We start from the raw sequence: 20,741 nt of genomic DNA, 5'->3' as shown, positions 1-20,741 counted from the left end.
AGGTTTCAAAGAGCCAGCTTCACAAACCCACTGCTGGGCTTCTCAACCCTCACATCGTGGCATGTCTAGAAAATGGCATGTGTGTTTGGCGCGGTGGTACAAATGGACAAGACTGCACTAGCCTCATCTGGTTGTCTAAGGGCTGAGTGGGTCAGCATCTTGCCATCCCCTCCAGCCGATTCCTGCACTAAGATCCCTAACACAGGGGATGGGGGAGGGGGAGACGGGGCGGGGGGGGGGGGGGAGGGGGAAGCTCTTACTCTGAATGCCCCTGAACCAAGGTATTCAATTCATGATTTGGCCAATTGAAGATAAGGATGCGGTCTGTCTCTGAAAAGATTGAATTGGTCTGTTCTTTCTTTTCTCTCTGCTAAGCTAATTTAAACAGGGGAGAATTCCAGACTTTGGTCTCATTAGCATCAGGTAGTAATGGATGGACTGACCTGGAGTTTTTGAAATAATTTCTACCAAACTTACCTTTTCTTTCATTTTTTCCACCTTACATTTTAGCTGAGGAACTACACTGTTGGGTGGCAAGCCTTTTTCCAATTGAGTCACAAATTTGGCATATTTAGAAACTTGACTATTTAGGACTTCTGGATCCAGGCCATCAAATTTGGACTATAAAAAGTAGAAGAAAAAAAAAGTTAAGACATATGATAAGGGCAACCTTGAAACAGTAAAATTTTTTACTTTACTCAGATTTTCCAGTAGGTAAATTGTTAATCCAAGTTAACTCTATACTTTTGGAAATGGTTTTACTTATTAAGATTGCCAATAGTGTATCAGGCTTCGCTTATTTATTCCTTTCATGTTCTTGTCTCCCACATCATCAAATGCAGTATTACAATCCCTGTAATTTATTCCCGAGAGCTAACTCTTGTAAAAAGACAACTAGCTACTAACTAGAAATTTCTCACCCAGTAGTCTTCTATTATTTGATTATGTACACTTTTAATATATATGATTTAAAGATGTACCCCAATATATACACGTATCTATAAATATACTTCTCAGTTATATAAAGAGAGACAAATACTGTATGATCTAACATACATGTGCAATCTAAAACAAAACAAAATGAAATGGAAAGAAACATATATAGAGAACAGATTGGTGGTTGCCAGAGGTAGAGGTGGGTGTAGGTGAAATGGGTGAAGGAGTAAGAAGATATAAACTTCTAGTTGTAAAATAGATAAGTCACGGAGATTTAATGTGCAGCATGGTGACTATAGTTAACAATACTATATTACATATTTGAAAGTTGCTAAGAGATCTTAAAAGTTCTCATCATATGGAAAAAATTGCCAAAATTATATATGGCAATAGATGGTAACTACACTTACTGTAGTGATCATTTCACAATATACACCGATTATACATTTGAAATTAGTATGTTATATGTATTTATAAACCTTCCTTTTCTTTTTTTCTTTCTAGGTTCAATATTTCCTTTTTGTCCCCTAATGGGTTTTTTTTGTGTGTTTCCTCTGATGAAATCATCCCATTTTTGAAGTTTCTGTTCCAAAGTATGGTGGTAATGAGACTCTCAAGCTTTTTCTTTACTCCTCAGGAACATTTTCTACCTCTGAGATAAGTGATAAAGGAGTTATACAGGAGCACTTAAAATCTTTGATATTGTAGCATATATCTGTTTGTTTTCTGTTTTCCTCACCAAAAGATAAGTTCTGTGAAGGTTTGGACTCTGTCCTTTTTATTCTCTACTGGTATACCCAGCACTTAGAACGCTGTCTGGCAAACATTTTCTGTGTCACTGGTGTTTAACCCAGACATGTGACTTCTAATTATAGGTATTAGCACAAGTAGGCTGAATGAGCAAGTGTAAAAACAATATTTGTAAAGTTGATGGTATTTCTAACATGTCTATATCACATGTAAAAGAATAGATGGTCATCTATTCTCCCTTCTAGAGGGCTGACCCTTATCAAGATTTGAATTTTTGGTAGACCCTAGAAACCAAATTCTATGGTGGCTGTTGGTCCTTGGCCCCCTAATTAATTTACTGTTGAGCTCGGAACTCATTACTCTGATTCTATTCCATCACAGTGAACAAAATGGTTTCCTTTGTTGTCAAAAGAAGAACAGAAAACTAAACTAACAGAAATCTAAAGTGTGTAGATCACAAATAAAATTCTACAATCCTCAAGAACACTTTGGTGGAGTGTATCATGACAACACTGTATTCAGAAGCCACAAAGCAGTTAAGCTTCATGCAGTGAGGTCTTTTGATGCTTCCTTCATTTAGCCTTCTTAAATGGGGGACTCAGGAAGCCTACCTTACAAGAATGCATTCTGCTCTGTGGTATACAGTGACAGAAAGACCTTTGCACATTTCACTGGAGAGCTGATAATGATTCTCATAAAATTATAACATTGCATATTTTACTTAATTAAGGCTACTCTAGATTGTTAAAAATCATAATTCATATTATTAGGATTTTAAATTTAATTAATAAAAAATGATTTCAGGATTGAGAGGGTTTTTTTGGTGTGTGTGTGTGTGTGTGTGTGTGTGTGTGTGGTGTGTGTGTGTTTTACCTTTAACCATTCTTGTTGGAGTTGATCCCATTCAGATAAAGAATCCCAGAGCAATTGTTTGAGCTTCAACTCAGCACTAACTTCTTCCAAAGCTTCAAACTTGGATACTTCTATCTTTAAAAATATAATAAGCAAAATGCACTATTTAGTTTTCAGATATAAAGATCTTATGTTACCCTCCTATTAGTAATTCTTGATATAGTGACACTTAGCAGAATGTGGATGGGTCCTAAATGGGGAAAGAAAAAGAGAGAAACAAATGAAAAAAAAAAAACAAAACAAATCACACACCCCATGTATGTTCAAATTTCCAGTTGAGTGACAAAATATAATGCTTTATATTTCCTTAAAACTTAAATATTCTGCAAAAACATAAATATTATGAGTACCATGGACATTCTTTTTCAAGTTGGATCATACATGCCTGGCCTTATTAGGAAAACAAATGAGTCTTCAGAGGTACTGATTTTCTTTGGGGCATGTATACCTAGATGACAGAAGACAGAGATGTCTGTGAAGTAGCTGGTGGAGGGGCTGGGGAGCTTTAACATGGAAAGAACAGTCTAGTTTCTTACTTCCTTCTGACCCTGTGGACTGTATATGAACCCCATAAAGAGAAAGACTGCAAGAAAATCTGAAGAAGCTGTTTTCATGAGAAGTGTATTAAAACTGACTTGGCTTAGAAGTGGGCAAACCCCCAGGGGGGTTGCTTGCACAGAAACTGAGCCTTGTGATAAGCTAAGGCTTTGAATATTCCATCCAACAGCAACAGAATACACATTCTTTTCAAGTGTACATGGAACATTCCCCAGGACAGAGCATATGATAAGCCACAAAACAAGTCTTAGCAAATTTAAGATTAGAATCATACCAAGTATCTTTCTCAAACACAATAGTTTGAAACTAGAAATCAACAAGAGGAACGCTGGCAAATTTACAAGCATTTGGAAAATAAACAACATACTCCTGACCAACCAGTAGGTCAAAGGGGAAATCAAAGAGAAATTTAAAAAAAAAATCTTGAAACAAATGAAAATGGAAACACAGGATGTCTAAACCTCTGAGATACTGGAAAAGCAGTTTTGAGAGGTAAGTTTATAGTGATACATGTGTATATTTAAAAAAATGGAAAGATCTTAAACAACTTTACACAACAAGGAACTTGAAAAAGAAGACCAAACTAAGCCCAAAATTAGTAGAAGGAAGGAAATAAAGATCAGAGTAGAAATAAATGAAATAGAGACTAGAAAAATAGAAAAGATCAAAGAAATTAAGAATTGGTTTTTCCAAAAAGATAAACAAAATTGACAAGCATCCAACTAAACTAAGAAAAAAAGAGATTATACTCAAATAAAATCATAGGAAATACCATACCTGATACCACAGAAATACAAAGGATGATAAGAGACTACTATGAACAATTTTATGGCAGCAAACTAATTCATTTAAAAGAAATGGACAAATTCCTAGAAACATATAATCTACCAAGACTGAATCAGAAAAAAATAGAAAATCTAAATAGACCAAAAACAAATAAGGAGATTGAACCAATAATCAAACACCTCCCAACACAGAAAAGTCCAAAAGCAGATGGCTCCAGGAGCAGATGGCTTTACTGGTGAATCCTACCAAACATTTAAAAAATTAATGCCAGTCTTTCTCAGACTTTTCTTTTTTCTTTTTTTTTTTTTCAGTATATGAAATTTATTGTCAAATTGGTTTCCATACAACACCCAGTGCTCATCCCAAAAGGTGCCCTCCTCAATACCCATCACCCACCCTCCTCTCCCTCCCACCCCCCATCAACCCTCAGTCTGTTCTCAGTTTTTAAGAGTCTCTTATGCTTTGGCTCTCTCCCACTCTAACCTCTTTTTTTTTTTCCTTCCCCTCCCCCATGGGTTTCTGTTAAGTTTCTCAGGATCCACATAAGAGTGAAAACATATGGTATCTGTCTTTCTCTGTATGGCTTATTTCACTTAGCATCACACTCTCCAGTTCCATCCACGTTGCTACAAAGGGCCATATTTCATTCTTTCTCATTGCCATGTAGTACTCCATTGTGTATATAAACCACAATTTCTTATCCATTCATCAGTTGATGGACATTTAGGCTCTTTCCATAATTTGGCTATTGTTGAGAGTGCTGCTATAAACATTGGGGTACAAGTGCCCCTATGCATCAGTACTCCTGTATCCCTTGGGTAAATTCCTAGCAGTGCTACTGCTGGGTCATAGGGTAGGTCTATTTTTAATTTTTTGAGGAAACTCCACACTGTTTTCCAGAGTGGCTGCACCAATTTGCATTCCCACCAACAGTGCAAGAGGGTTCCCGTTTCTCCACATCCTCTCCAGCATCTATAGTCTCCTGATCTGTTCATTTTGGCCACTCTGACTGGCGTGAGGTGATATCTGAGTGTGGTTTTAATTTGTATTTCCCTGATGAGGAGCGACGTTGAGCATCTTTTCATGTGCCTGTTGGCCATCTGGATGTCTACTTTAGTTTCTCAGACTTTTCGAAGAAAACTGAAGAGGTGGGAATACTTCCAAACTCATTTTATGGATCCAACATCACCCTGACATTAGGGATCTAGCCTTGTCTTAAATAAGAATTAGAAATAATTTCTTAGGCCAGTTAGGTCTTCACTCCTATCTCCCAAATGATTGAGAGCTGCGGAAGGAAGGTGAGACCTGAATTGATCATGAAAGAAGAATTAATCAAGTATAGATACAGAATGTGGAAAGTGGGGGACACACTTTTATTTCAGGCTCTGTCTCAAGCAATGCTATCCCTTCTGAGCCAAGAAGTGCCCACCTGTTAGTTATAACTTTTTATCAAGCAGTGTTTCCTTGGTACCTCAGTTCCTACTGTATACTATCCTATCTTGTAGATTAGTTAACTTAACCTGGGAACAATTTTGAATCCTAGTTTTCCAATGTACAAATCTCAAGTACTGCACCAGTCACATTGTCTAGTGACACAGTCATTATTCTGCAGATTGCTCCCACCAAGCCCTGGGCTCTGGAGTGGAGAGCTCCTCAGAAACTTGCTGGCCATCAATTTGGGGCTCTGGAAAATAGGTACATTCCCATGTGAGGTCCAGTCATTCCTCCAAGACTATTGGGGAGACTAACAACACCTCTCTCACTGCTGGTGGTTCCCTGGTTTTGACCTAGGAATCTTTTCTTTTCCATTCCCTTCTTTTTGGTCTCTTTGGCACTTATAGCTTTTAGTCATTTCTCTTCATTTTTTGAGGCATATCATTTAGCCTTTGAAACCTACCCTTTTTTTTAGGATCCTATCCCCTGGCTTAGCCAAAGTCTCTTGTTTCACTAAACTGGCACATCAAACCAGGGCAATTCAGGCAATATTCATAGAATCATAACACACCCAGGAATGTAAAAGAAGCTCGATTATTACTTAAGAAAGACTAGAAGGGTTTTAACTGACCACAATTAAAAATCTACATACATATATTTAAAAAAAATTTTTTTAACGTTTATTCATGTTTTGATAGAGACAGAGCGTGAGTGGGGGAGAGGCAGAGAGAGAGGGACACACAGAATCCAAAGCAAGCTCCAGCTCTGAACTGTCTGACAGCACAGAGCCCAACATGGGGCTCTAACTCACAGACCGTGAGATCATGACCTGAGCCGAAGTCAGATGCTCAACTGACTGAGCTACCCAGGTGCCCCTACATATATTATTTTTTTATTGTTATTTAAAAAAATTTTTTTAATGTTTATTTATTCTTGAGAGATAGAGACAAAACATGAACAGGGGAGGGGCAGAGAGAGACACACACACACACACACACACAGAATCCGAAGCAGGCTCCAGGCTCTGAGCTGTCAGCACAGAGCCTGATGTGGGGCTCGAACCCATGAACCATGTGATCATGACCTGAGCTGAATTCTGATACCTAACTGACTGAGCCACCTGGCGCCCAGAACATACATATTTTAACCTAGAAACTGTAGTCCCTGGTCTGAGAGTTTATCTATAATTCATCATTATTTTATATTAAGAAAGATATTTTATCTCTCATGTGTACTAATCTTTAAACACTTCAAATTCAGAGAACACTTCATATTTGCACTTCAGACCATTCCAGCACAGTGCCTAGCACATAGCCATCCCAACATTGAATGTTTAGAACTACATTGCTGAGGGTGTTTGTGCATGAATGCCATTTCTATGCATATGTTTTAAAAACAGATGTGTAGAGCTGTTCTTACCTTAAAATTCTTCTGATAGGATTTATATTGAAATGCACGTTTTTGAAGATCATCTAGAACCAACTGCAGATCGTGCAACATGAGCTTTATTTTGTCTTGGTCAGCAGTAACATCTAAGATCTGTGGATCCTGTAAAATTAAGATAATTTTTGATTAGTCATTCCTACTTTTTCATATGGACCATTAAGTGAATTCATAAACACTTCCAAAAATATTTTTTCTAATTCTTTTCACTCTGATTTTTAGAAAATGTTAAAGTGGCTGTTTTTCTTGCATTTAAAAACAATATATGTACATCGTGAAAAGTATAAAAATGTATAAAGAAGTGTTATGGGGACACCATTGTTTTTCAATAGGACCTAATATATTTTCCCTCTTCTACTTCATTTCCTACACTTCAACAAGACTTCAGGTAAGGACAGATGCACGCAATAGGGGAAAGAAGGAAGAGGACATTATCTAAGGGAAATTTTCTTTTTACAATAACAGAAATAGAAAGCCCTTTGATTTCTGAGAGGTAGGAAGAGAGAAGATAAAGAATAAGTGGTCAGACGTAAGTTTTCTGCCTGACCTGTTGGGGTTGAAAGTCTGTCCAGTGAATGGGAATGAAAAGGTTCAGATGCAAAGAAGAAGCACCTAACTAGGTTTGGGAGAATCTGAGAAATTGGAAGAATCAGAACCATTATAGCCACAGCTTGGGAGGCTAATTTCTGATTCAGTATGATACTGCACTCAAAAGGGCAACATGTTCTAGAAACAGCTAAGGGAAGTGTCTAGGCAGACGGGCCTTGTGTTGACACTCTGGTGCCTCCTAGCTTGGTATGGCACGTAGTGGATCATGAAGTTCTCAAGTGCTTGAATCTAGTGATGGGAACTGCTACAAGGACTGGTGGACCAGAAGCAGTCTGAGGTCAGGATAAGAAGGTGATAGATCACTTGAGACTGTAGACTATGGTAGAAATGATGGACTATAGCAGCAGTGGTCAACATGGTACCTAAAGAACCAAGAAAGAGCCTCAGCTAACAGCTGCCTGGGACAACCAGGCCCAGCCCAGCCAAACTGCACTGGAAGTCCTGTGGTCCAAAAGGCAGCAAGAGGACTGGATGCCCCTTCCCTCCATCCACCAGGAGGAAATTCAGACTCCCACTTCTGGAGCAAGAGGTGGGAGACGCTGAGAGCAGGGGTGAAGAAATGTCTGAGAGGCATTGTGAATTGAATTAAAATCTATCAAAAAGAGACCAAGCTAGAATGAAATGGACATTTCAAACTGAAATAAACTGAGTTATCATCAACTGTCACACTTAGGTTTTTTTCTCCAACTCCCTCCATCAGCAGGAGTAGAGGTCTTGACAGCAAGATGGTGTCATTCATGAAAATACTACAGTTGTAGTTCTTTGCTCAAGAGTGATAATGAATTCATTCCAAACCCTCTATGAAAGAAGCACTTGCTGAGAGAACCTCTGCTGTCACTTGTGTGTGTGTGCATCATGCATGATCACACAGGAAGCACTTGCTGGCACTTGCTCTCTCTAGCAATCCACATGCATTTATATAGTTAACAGCAGACTATCAACCATTGGAAGTAGAATGTCTAAGCTTGAATCCTGGTTCCTCCCTCTGTTATTTGTGTGACCCTGGGTAAGTTACTTAACCTGTCCCTGTTTTCTTCTCTATAAAAGGTAAATGATAAAACCTTATAAGTGCTCTGAGCATTAAATGAGTAAAACATGGAAACATATATAAGAATGTTCCAAGAGGCATTATTCATTATTGTCAAAAACTGTGAACAACCCCAATTTCCATCAACCATGGAATAATTGAATTGTGGCATAGAACGAAATACTATTTACTTTTTTTTAAATTTTTTTAATGTTTATTTATTTTTGAGAGAGACACAGAGCATGAGTGGGGGAGGAGCAGAGAGAGAGGGAGACACAGAATCTGATGCAGGCTCCAGGCTCCGAGCCGTCAGCACGGAGCCTGACGCAGGGCTTGAACCCACAAACCGTGAGATCATGACCTGAGCCGAAGTTGGACGCTTAACCGACTGAGCCACCCAGGCGCCCCTAAAATACTATTTAGCAAGAAAGGTAGATAAACTACATCCAGTCACAGCATCACAGATGAATCTTAGGACTGTAACAAAATCAAATAAAGGGCATACTGTATGATTCTATTTAATTGAAGTTCATAAACAGGCAAACTTGATTTATAGCATTAGAGTTGAGGGTAGTGGCTGCCTTTGGAAAGAAAGAAAGGGCTAGTGGTTAGAGGGCATCCTAAAGGTAGCAGTAACATTATGGTTCTTGACATGAGTAATGGCTACTTGGGTGTGTTCCATTTTCTGATAATTCATGAAGTTGTAAAGTCATTACAGTTTTTTTTTTCTGGTGAAAAATACAAGACTGTTTCCATATAAAAATAAAAATGATAGCAAGTCCTTAGAATAATGCCTGACACATAGTAAGCACACAATAAATGTTAGCTACTTTTATGTTTCCATGTCAATATGTATAAGTGTATATCGTAATCTTTAATGTCTGCATTGTATTTCTTTGAGCAAATGTACCCTAACACATTTTCTTCCTCCTCTGTTGATGGACATTGAGATTTTCCCAGTTTTTCTTATTTGATTATAACTTTATATGGTTTATACTTCTGTGATAAGATTTAGTCAATGTTAATAACAAAATAGTAGATCGTTACAAAATTATATTTTCATGCGTGCTTCTGGTAAGAATCACCCAGAAATCTCTTAAAAATTCCCCTTGTATCTTTTGGGTAGTAAAATTGTTGCAAGTTAACCAAATATTCTTCATTATGCTTCTTCCTAAATGGGAATTTTCTAATATGTAGCAAAGCAAACTTTAAAATTGTGACAATAGCTACAAAATATGTTAAAAAGTTATAAAAGCACTCATTTCAAAATAATGAATACAAGTCAGGAAAAAGAAAATATATACACTTTACTTGCAATGTTCTGGAGTTAATTCAGTACTTAGAGGTTCAGAAACACATTCAATTTTAAATAGCTCAAAGACATTGTTACTTGGTTAGAATGAAACCACAAAAAAATAAAAGTTAAATTGGATTAAAATGAAATATAATCCTTAAATAGTTTAATTAAAATATAATAGTCAAATTTTACACAGATTATTTTTTTATTTTTACTTATTTAAAAAAAATTTTAATGCTTATTTATTTTTTGAGAGAAAGATAGTGTATGTGAGTGGAGTAAGGACAGAGAGGAAGACAGAATCCGAAGCAGGCTCCAGGTTCTGAGCTGTCAGCACAGAGCCCGATGTGGGGCTCAAATTCACGGACTGCAAGATCATGACCTGAGCTGAAGTCAGACGCTTAACCGACTGAGCCACCCAGGCACCTCTCACAGATTTTTTTTTTTTTTTTTAATCCTGCTTTAGTTTACCTGTGCGTGTAGCTTTACTTCATTCACTTCATTGGTTAGGTCTTCAAGATCTCTGCCCAAATGCAGAGAAAACTGCTTAATGCTTGTTTCTCTGTCACCCACAGATTTATCAATGGCATTCCGAACTGCAACAATGGATGGCTTCATAGTAGCGAAAACAGCAAAGTCTTCAGGAGGTGTGGGAACCTGATACTGTTCAATGAGCTTGTACATTTGAATCACTACATTCCCTTCATCTTCAAGGCTTTCGATCTAAATAAACAGAAACACTAGTTGCTTATTAAATATATCAGAGTCCTATATTCCCTTTCAGCTTTATCTAATAGGAGATAGCCACTGTGCACTATGAACATCACACATTCATAGCCAGCACCTGAGGCATATGCTTAACATTACGATCAAACTGGCTGAACCCTGCTGAGTGATAAATACAGTGATTGCTACAATACAAGTAATCAGGCCCAGGAGGTAGGTTGTTCAGAGCTGACCACAGTTAGTATTACTCTTATAATACTTAGTATTACTGTTTATTTTCTCTCTCTCTCTCTCTCTTTTTTCTTGCCAAGCATTAAACAGTAAAAAGTGCCAATATTTAGTTTTCAGAGACAGCATGTACCATCAGGGTGCTTAGTTGTAACATTTGAGCTTCCAGACATGTGTGCTGAGCAGGGATTGTCCAGAGCAGCTCCTGAGGCGTGCACAGGTCATGGTTCTGACCGCGTGTTCCCCACTATCCTTTAATAAATACTTCTACTACCTTCAACTGACTATTAAACATCTTCGCTTTGATGTCCCACCTTCAGTGGACAGTGCCTTTCCTAATTTTGTGGGAAGGGACTCTCCAGTTTTGGGGGAAGCCTTCTCTTTTCCACTCGGCCACATGGTTATATGGGGAGCAGCCATGTTTGGACAACTTGACCCAACCTCCTGGCCACAAGCTGAACCAAGCAGCACAAAACTGGGACTTCATGAACTGGGCTGAGTCTGCCCTCTCTCTGAACATGGGAAGAATTAGACAGTAGGTGTTGGCAGAGGCCATTTGTTTCCATGTAGAAACAAAGCATGTCGTTGACATGAGAAGAGAACTGCAGAGAGGCTTTTAGAGAAATGGTTCCCAACCGTTAGCTTGAGATTCACAATCACCTTGCTCAACAGATTGTTGAGCCCTTCCCCTGAGCTTCTGATTCAGAAGATCTAGGGTGGAGCCTGAGAATATACATTTCTGAGTTTCCTGCTGATACTAATGCTGCTGATCTGGGCCCACCCCTCCAGAACCAGCATTCTAGAGAGGAGCAGAGATGAGATATGGAAAGAGAAAGGCCTTTCTGGTGTATTTATGCTTCTCTAGTTCTAAGTTCCTATCCTCTTTTAAGGCTAGGCTCTATGCATGCCTTTGGATTCCAGAAGATAACCCTGCAAACGTAGAATAAATGTTCTCATCTTTCCAAGCTAACTATGTGAGTTTTTGTTACTTACAACCCAAAGTTGAACATCTTAATAACATCTTAAACAAGTAATAAATAGAACTAGGTTTCTGTACACCAAGATCTGTTCATCTCCCTATGCTTCCTATACTTGGCATAAACATATGTCCATGTTTCTCTGAGAGTGTCTTGGTTTACACTTAATATCCTGGCAGAATGATTAATAGTGCCTCATTCACTCTCAAAATTGGCCTGGTCAGACAGTGATTATGTGGCCCACCCTACTCATACTGGTTAGTGATACCTGTTCCCTGCAGAAAGATATCCAAGAGTAGTCATAGACTTCTCTTGCTGTCCCCACGTTCAGTTGCCCACTTAGTCCTTTCAATTCTACTAAGTAAATTTACTAGAATCCATTCCTTCTCTCCTATCCTTGAAAAATATAGCTTTAGCTACAATTTATCTGCTTTCTCTACCAAGCACCCTTTCTCCATCGTGTACCAATTGCCACATCCTGCTCTTGTCATGCTGCCTCAGGTCTTTGCACACAATTTCCCTCTCCTTGGAATCCTACCTGAGTAGATGTATTCTAGGACATAGCTTGAATATCCCATCTTCCACAAAGCCTTCTGTGATTCATAGCCAAGAATGACCACAACTCCTCCCAGTCCTACAACAGTATCCTGTACCTATACATATTATATAATAATTATCTGCTTTCATTATAGACTCTGAGCTCCTTGAAGGTAGGTTTACTCATTGTTGTAACCCCTGTCCTCTGTAAGTGGGTGTTCACTACACTTTCTGAGTTCCAAAAAAAACTGTCATGTATGGAGAACGTCTCCCTAAGGGAAACTGCCTCCCCAACACAACACCCAGAAATGCACACACAACTTGGTGGGGATGGACACAGTCTGGGTTTTCTGCATGGCGCATCAAGTCTCCTGTTCAGGAACAACAGAGTGAGAGCAATTTACCCTCTGCAATGTGATCCTAACTTCCTGTCATAGTTTATATAACAGAATGGAGGTGGGAAGCTGAATGCATTTAATAGACATTGAAAATTAATATTGGGGGGGAGAGAGAGAGAGATTCTCTCTCTCTCTTGGTGGCTGGCTAGACTTGCAGTATGTAACTTGGGAGCTGCTGTCAGCCATGTTTGCTGCTGTGGGATGAAGAAGCAGAAGCAGCAAGTCTGTAGAGAAAGAGAAGCAGATCAGATCTGTAGAGAGATGCAGAAAGAAAGGCTGGAGAGAAAGAACTACATGGATTTCCTACAGTCTTCTCATTACTGGTTCTGGTAAATTCCTAAGCCTACTTACCTTTTTGATGAAGGGGTAGGGTTCCATACTACTGAATCCTTAAATAGGGCCCCCTTGGCCTAAGCTAGCTCATTGAGGTTTAGTTATTTGTCCAAAGCACCTTAATGACTACAAATTGACTACAAATTGGCATCTCTAGACTCCTGAGATAATATATATGTACATCTGAGGGAAAGCCACAATACCTGCCCTTTTGTGAAGATGAGCTTCTTTAAATGAGAAACAAAATTGTTACGTTTAAATTAGTGAATCACTGGGTTATACACCTGAAACTAATATAACGTTGTGCGTCAACTATACTTCAATATAAAAATAAATTCGAAAATGTCAAAAATGGTTACTTTTATGGGACCATGAAACAGCCTTTGCTGTTAAAAATATGTAACAGACTATCTAGTGGTTAATGACTTATCTTACTCAGTGCACATTTTTTATTTGTAACATATCTTCAATTTCCAGATATTTAAGAAAATAATTTACCTCTATTTCAAATGTCAATTGATATGAATGAAAGCTTATGAAAAATGACAACTGAAATTAAATGCTAGGTTTCCTGTCACAGGGAAGATCCTGTGAGGAGGAAACCAAATTTCTAGAGAGAAAGAAATAAGGGAGACAAAGGTCTAAGTGTGTGTGTGAGAGAAAGAGAGAAAAAGAGCCAGTGGGCTGATCAACAAAAGAGTAAGTGTGTGTGTGTGTGTGTGTGTGTGTGTGTGTGTGTGTGTGAGTGAGAGAGAGAGAGAGAGAGAGAGAGAGAGAGAGAGAGAGAGAGGCAGGCAGGGAGGGAGGGAGAGGGAGAGAGAGAGAGAGAGAGAGAGAGAGAGAGAGAGAGAGAGATGACCCTACCACCGGCACCACTTAAGTCCCATATCTACTCTTCTCTCCCAACCTCCACCTCCCTATGTAAGCTAGTTTGAATTGGGTTTTATTCCTAATGGTGAGGTTCTTGACTATCATGCAGATATGGGTTAAGGGTCAAGACTTCCATTATGACCAATGTATAGATTACAATTCCATGATCATTGATCACAAAGAAGAATTGCAATAAACCATGATTGAGAGCACTGACTTTGCAGTCAGAGACTCAGAGCTGGGTAGACCCAGCTCTACCATGTAACAAGCTTTGTGATCTTGAACAATATAACCATTTTTAGTGTCTGTTTCCTCATCTATGGAATGAGAATAAAAATTATCTACACTTCTTAAGTTTTTGTGAGGATTAAAAATGTAATATATATTTAAAAAATTAGTGCAATTCTTGACTAGTGGTGAGAGTTTGATCAGTGTTAGCTGCCATTATTGCTGTGATGTAGGGTATTCAATTATATTGTCTGAAAGTGTTCTAATATTTTGATAGCTGTTGTTGACCTTCAGTCCCTCAATTTTTATTTGTTTTCCTTACCCACCACAAGGTCTGGAATGTTGAGTCATATAAAAATCAACCTACCCTTTCCTGAATTTCATCAAGAAATACTAAGCTGTTAACATATTCTATGGTGGTAGTTGGAACAAATTCAAGTTTATACTCTGCATCTTGTGCCTCAGAGATAATGGCATCCACTTTTTTCTTGCTTTGACGAGGAAGCATATAATTTAGCACCTAGGAAAAAAAAAGAAAATGTAAATCATAACTATTTAAATATTGCCACTTTAATAAATATTTTAAATAAATCCTAATTAAATTAGCAGATATTGGCTCTGTCTTCTGTCATTTACACTAGGGGTCAGCAGAGGCTTTCTGTAAGGATCAGATAGTAAATATTTTAGATTTGTAGGACATACCACCTCTGTTACAATTACTCAACTCTGCCCTTGTAGTGAGAAAGCAACCATAGGTAATACAAAAGCAAACTGTCATGGTTGTATGTACAAAACAGATGGTGGACTGGATTTACCCTGTGGGGTATGGTTTGCCAGTCCCTGTTCTATACCATTGTCTCACTGGAGGTATTTGAGAATATTATAGGCATACCCTGGCTCCAAAGGAAGACATCAAAATTGTTTCAGGATCAGTACAAATTTCCTCACCTCTACAATTCACCAAAATATAATCAGATCTTTAGGGACAGTTTCAGAGCAGGAAATGATGTCCTAAACTTGACCTCAACCAGCATTCCCATGGGGACACTGAGCTGTTATAGTAATATCTCTTCTGCAGGAAGTGTTGAAATGCTCCAACAAAGAAAAACAGAATGGGGAATAAGAGGCTACTCTGAGGCCTGTAAGTGCCCTTCCTTCCCTCATCTGAAAGCCTACTATGCTTGGGACAGAGAGAATATGAGACCTTTCCTAGGATGCTCAGTAGGTTATGTTAATTTTAAACATTTGCAATACTACAAAATAAAGATAGGCTATTTGTGGTGGAAAAATTATAAAATAATTATACAGACTACAATTAAAATGTTTCCTAGTTCATAATTACCTCCAAGCATCGCAAAGGTGATGGAATTAGTTTTTCTTTTAGCAGCTTTGTATCAATGAGCAGCAATCCTACATTTCTGGTGGGTCTTAGAGCTATTGCGTCCTTGTGCTGTCTGTGGTATTTTTCCAGTTGTTCTCCAAAAAACTTAACATCTACATGAAATTATAATATAAGGCATAAAATATATCATATCAAATTTTAAAGGGTTATTATGAATATGGTAAAAATCATTGCATTAATAAATTTACATACATATTTATAATGCTATTTTCCTAATGCAGAATTCCACGTATAACTTCAAAATGTTAATTCATAATGCTTTATATCTTATCTTATACTAAAAAACTAATAGTCAATAATGTAAATATGTTTTATGGCTCCTATTAAGAGATGCAAGATAAAAATAATTTGTAACTGCATTAGAGGGTCTAGTCTGGAATGGACTGGATTTTTGAGTCAGGTTGGTTTGAAGTTGGGCTTACTGGAAGGGTTCTTCCACATGGCACCTCCATGTAAACCATTTTGAGGACATTTACAACAAAAGTTTAAAATACAAGAGATTGAGCATAGCTGAAGTTATCTCCATTCCTCTTCCCAACACCTGTCTGCCAACTCTGTTCGTACATCATGGTTGAGGCGTTTGTTGATGTGAATCTGCCATACGCCACAGCTGCAGTTTGATAATCTTCCCATTTTCATTTTCTCCCTTCTCCAATCTATCTAGAACCACTGGAGGACTGATTACCTTTGAATACAATTGTATCATACTGTTGGTCAAAAACAGCTCCTTCTAATACATATGCAATACTAAACTACTTTGCTTGTCTTTAAAAATCCTGTATGCTCTGAGCCTGTAAAAAGTTAGCTAACTTTATATCCAAGTGCTTCTTCCACCTGAGTCAGAATGATTTCCTTACTATTCCCTGTTCTCTCTATATAACCCTTTTCCAAAAAGAAAAGGGTGTTGATTCTTGTCTTTATTCATGTCAATTACTCTCCTCAATATAAGGGGAAGTTTGACATAGCATAAAGAACATGTAGTATTAGAAAACCTAAACTCAAGTCTTTAACCCATATTTGGCTTTGTGTAAGTCACTTAATCTTTCTGAGCTTTAGCTTCCTTATAACACAAAAAGGGTCAACAATTATCTATCCTACTCATTTCAGAAGGTTTAGATGTGTGTATTTTTGAGAACTGACAAAATGAGATATCAAGTAATCTGAGAAGTCCTCTGGTAAGGAAACCTGTATGATGTTGCTTAGTCTAGTATTTTCCAAACTTATTTGAACACAGAGTCTTTTTTCATGGTATCATGTAATTATCGTTCAGAATAGTGATCCAAGCATTAGAAACAGAGTAGACTAGAACTGATTCAGGTGGAAAAGGAGAGATAACTCCTAAAATCCTAAGACGTTTAAAAAATGAAGAAACCCTATGAGTATTGTTAGACTCTATTTGGAGAGTCAACAACAGAATAATGGGTACACCAGAAGAAAAGAGGAGGTAGAGAGGTTATTTAAAGAAATAATGGCTGTGAACTTCCCAAACCTGGAGTAAGAACTAGACATACAAATCCATGAAGCTAATAGATCACCTTACTATCTCAATACAAAAAGACCATCTCCAAGACATATTATTACAAAACTTTCAAAAGTCAATGATAAAGAATCTTAAAGGCAGCCAGGCAAAAAAAGAAAGTAACCTACAAAGGAACTACTAGATTCATTAGACTATGAGCAGATTTCTCAGCAGAAACTCTACAGGCTGGGAGAGAATAGAATTATGTATTCAAGTATTTGAGAGACAAAAATTGCCAGCCAAGAATACTCTATCTAGCAAAGTTACCCTTCAGATATAAAGAAGAAATAAAGATCTAAGACAAATAAAAGTGAATGGAATTCATCACTACCAGACCTCCCTTACAAGAAATGTTGAAAGGAGCTTTTGTCTACCTGAAATGAAAAAATACACGAAACTTTGAGTAAGGTGATAAATAGAATCAGAAAACTGTAACTCTATTTTAGAATAGGGTGTTAAACAATTATAGTATAAAGGTTAGAGGAAAAAAGCATTAAAAATAACTATAGCTACTATAATTTGGCAACAAACTCACAGAACATAAAGAGATAATTGTTGCAACATAAATATAGAAGGGGAAGAGGAAAATAAAAGAACCTGTATAGGCAAATGAAGATAAATTACTACTAACAGAAAAAGGACTATTTTATCTATGAGACATTTTATACAATACCTCACAGTAGCCACAAAACAAAAATTTAAAGCAAAGACAGACAGACAGACACACACACACACACACACACACACACACACACACGGGAGAAACAGGCCAATTCATCATAGAAAACCACCAAACTAAAAAGGTAAACAGAAAATACAAAGAAAAAAAGAGAGAGAGAGAAAGAGATACAAAACAACGAAAAAACAAAAATAAAATGGCAGTAGTAAGTCCTCATATATCAATGATCACCCTAAATGTAAATGGATTGAACTCACCAATAAAAAGGCACAGAGTGGGTGGCTGGATTGAAAAATAAGACCCCTACTATATGCTGCTTTCAGAAGACTCATCTCAGCTGCGAAAAACATAGACTCAAAGTGAAGAGGTGGAAGATAATACTCTAAGCAAGCAGTAACCAAAAGAAAGTGGATGTAGCCATACTGATATCAGACAAAATAGACTTGAAGCCAAAAATCGTAAGAGACAAAGACCATTATGTAACGATAAAGGGGCCAATAGATCAAGAAGATATAACAATCATAAACATATATGCTCCCAACATCCAAGCACTGAAATGTATTAAGCAAACACTATCAGCTCTTAAGAGAGAAATCAACAAGAATACAATAATAGTAGAGGACTTTAATACCCTATTATCATCAATTAATACGTCATGCAGACAGAAAACCAACAAAGAAATGGAATTGAATCACATTTTAGAACAAATGGACTTAACGGACATACATAGAACATTCCATCCAACAGCAGAATATACATTCTTCTCAAGTGCACATGCCACATTCTCCAGGATAAATTAAATCTATCTTAGTAAATTTAAGATAATCTTAGTAAATTTATCAAATCATACCAACTATGAGGATGTGGTAAAAAGTAATTCTACAGAAAATAAGCCAGAAATGAATAAACTTATCTTTTATCAGGCCAACTTTTTTTGGTCATCATTTCTGTCTCTATACACCAATAAACAGAAACTAGACTACTATAAACCTCGATATCCCTCTCAAAAATAATTAGTAAGGACAAATGGAAAACTTACCAGGTTCTTGAAGTTTAAGAGCTTGTAAATCAAGACTTTCATTTTCCTTGAAGAATATATGGAACTTTTCAAATGTAGATGCATATAATCGGGCAGATTCAAATGCTGCTTGTATGGTTTCCTAAATGTTATAAATAAACAGACAAATAAAATTATTTTTTTTCCTGAGCAGAATTCAACTCAATGTAACTAAAATAAACACAAATGCCTTCTCTGTGTCCAACAATATGCTTTGACCTAGGGATACATAAGTGAGGTAAGATACCATCCTTGATGTCAAAGAGCAGTTAATGGATTCTCTTATGAAGTAAAAGAAAAAACACATCTTAAAATCTGACTTCTGAAAACTGTTCTTTATGATTAAAATGAAGCATACTTATAATTTTTTAAATCTGAAACAACTCCTCAACCCTTGTCTTTTTTTTAAATTTTTTTTTAACGTTTATTTATTTTTGAGACAGAGAGAGACAGAGCATGAACGGGGGAGGGTCAGAGAGAGGGAGACACAGAATCCGAAACAGGCTCCAGGTTCTGAGCTTTCAGCGCAGAGCCCGACGCGGGGCTTGAACTCACGGACCGTGGGATCATGACCTGAGCCGAAGTCGGCTGCTTAACCGACTGAGCCACCCAGGCGCCCCAATGTTTATTTATTTTTGAGAGAGCATGAGCGAGGGAGGGGCAGAGAGAGGGAGACACAGAATCCGAAACAGGCTCCAGGCTCTGAGCTGTCAGCACAGAGCCCAACGTGGGGCTTGAACTCATGGACCACGAGATCATGACCTGAGCCGACGTTGGCCAATTAACTGACTGAGCCACCCAGGCACCCCTCAACCCTTGTCTTTTAAGGGTTTTACATTTTATAAATGACCTTTACATTTTGAAGAGTATCTCGTGTGTGTGTGTGTGTGTGTGTGTGTGTGTGTGTGTGTGTTATATCTTATAATGCATAATTTCAGTTATACATTCTTGGTAATAATACCACAGAAATGATATATGTTCTCAGTGCATCACAGAAGAAGGCACCTAACATCAATTTGTCCCCGAGATGTTAACATGTTAGTTAAGGTAGCGTCTGTCAGGCTTCATCACTGCAAACTTACTATTTTCTCCCTGAAATCAATAAATACCTTATATACAGACAAAACACTGTTTTGAGACAAAATACTGTTTCTCACTGAACTTTTACATACTCATTTTAGTATGAATTGGAGATTCCTTACTGTTTCTATGATAGCCATCATGATTTTTCTTTATGTTTTCTTTCTACATTTATTAGTTGACATTCTGCTCTAAGGAAAAGCTTTCCCCTCTCATTCAATTCATTTCTTCATTCACAATATGGACTAATGTGTTTCCATTTTATTCAAGGATTTATGATACTTTTATTTTTTTAAAAGTATACTTATTTATTTTGGGAGAGAGAGAGAGCAAAGACAGAGGGAGAGAGAATCCATAGCAAGCTCTGCACTGTCTGCGCAGATCCCAACACAGGGCTCAGACCTACGAACTGTGGGATCATGACCTGAGCCAAAATTGTGAGTCAGACACTTAACTTACTGAGACACCCAGGTGCCCCACAAGGGTTTATGATACTTTTGTAATCAGTATTTATTTCAATGGCCAAATTGTCCCAGGGAGACCCTTCTATGGCCTTGATACTTGAAAAACTATCTTGAATAGATAAAAATTATTGATTCACACTTTCTTCCCTTGAGTTTCATTAAGAAATGCTGTTTTATTATTGTCTTGCTTTATACACTGTTTCTGAGAAGTCTGATGCTGGTCTAATTCTCTTACTTTGTAAGTTCTTTGACCTTTGTGTGGTGAGCTTTAAAAGCTAATAGTTTTAAGAGGATATATTACAGAACTGATTGTTCTGGGTCAATTTTCCAAGGTACTCTACAGGCCCTTTCAATACAGATTCAGGTTTTCTTTTCTTGGACTACAGTTATAAATGTTTGCTCTACCCTATGTTTTCTTGTCCTCTTTGGAGACTCCAATTAAATGTATATTATTTCTTCTTTGCCTATTCTATTCCAATTATTTTCTCTCT

At 37.5% G+C, this 20,741-nt stretch overlaps 1 protein-coding gene across 2 annotated transcripts in view; it reads right to left on the bottom strand.

The window, feature by feature from the left end:
* Positions 1-20,741, bottom strand: part of DNAH6 (dynein axonemal heavy chain 6) — a 242,122-nt gene that overhangs the window by 151,228 nt on the left and 70,153 nt on the right. For both annotated transcript variants that reach the window (XM_042932835.1, XM_042932838.1), the window contains exons 12-18: positions 18,689-18,809; positions 15,392-15,543; positions 14,417-14,569; positions 10,224-10,475; positions 6,796-6,924; positions 2,560-2,673; positions 478-621 (exon numbers count right to left, since the gene is read on the bottom strand). In XM_042932835.1, the coding sequence (XP_042788769.1) occupies positions 478-621; positions 2,560-2,673; positions 6,796-6,924; positions 10,224-10,475; positions 14,417-14,569; positions 15,392-15,543; positions 18,689-18,809 (1,065 nt within the window). The remainder of the gene's footprint in view (positions 1-477; positions 622-2,559; positions 2,674-6,795; positions 6,925-10,223; positions 10,476-14,416; positions 14,570-15,391; positions 15,544-18,688; positions 18,810-20,741) is intronic.

This window comes from Panthera leo, chromosome A3 (assembly GCF_018350215.1).
Source record: "Panthera leo isolate Ple1 chromosome A3, P.leo_Ple1_pat1.1, whole genome shotgun sequence".
NCBI classification, from domain to species: domain Eukaryota; kingdom Metazoa; phylum Chordata; class Mammalia; order Carnivora; family Felidae; genus Panthera; species Panthera leo.
Note: the sequence above shows the minus strand (reverse complement) of the source record. Positions and strands in the feature narration are given on the sequence as shown.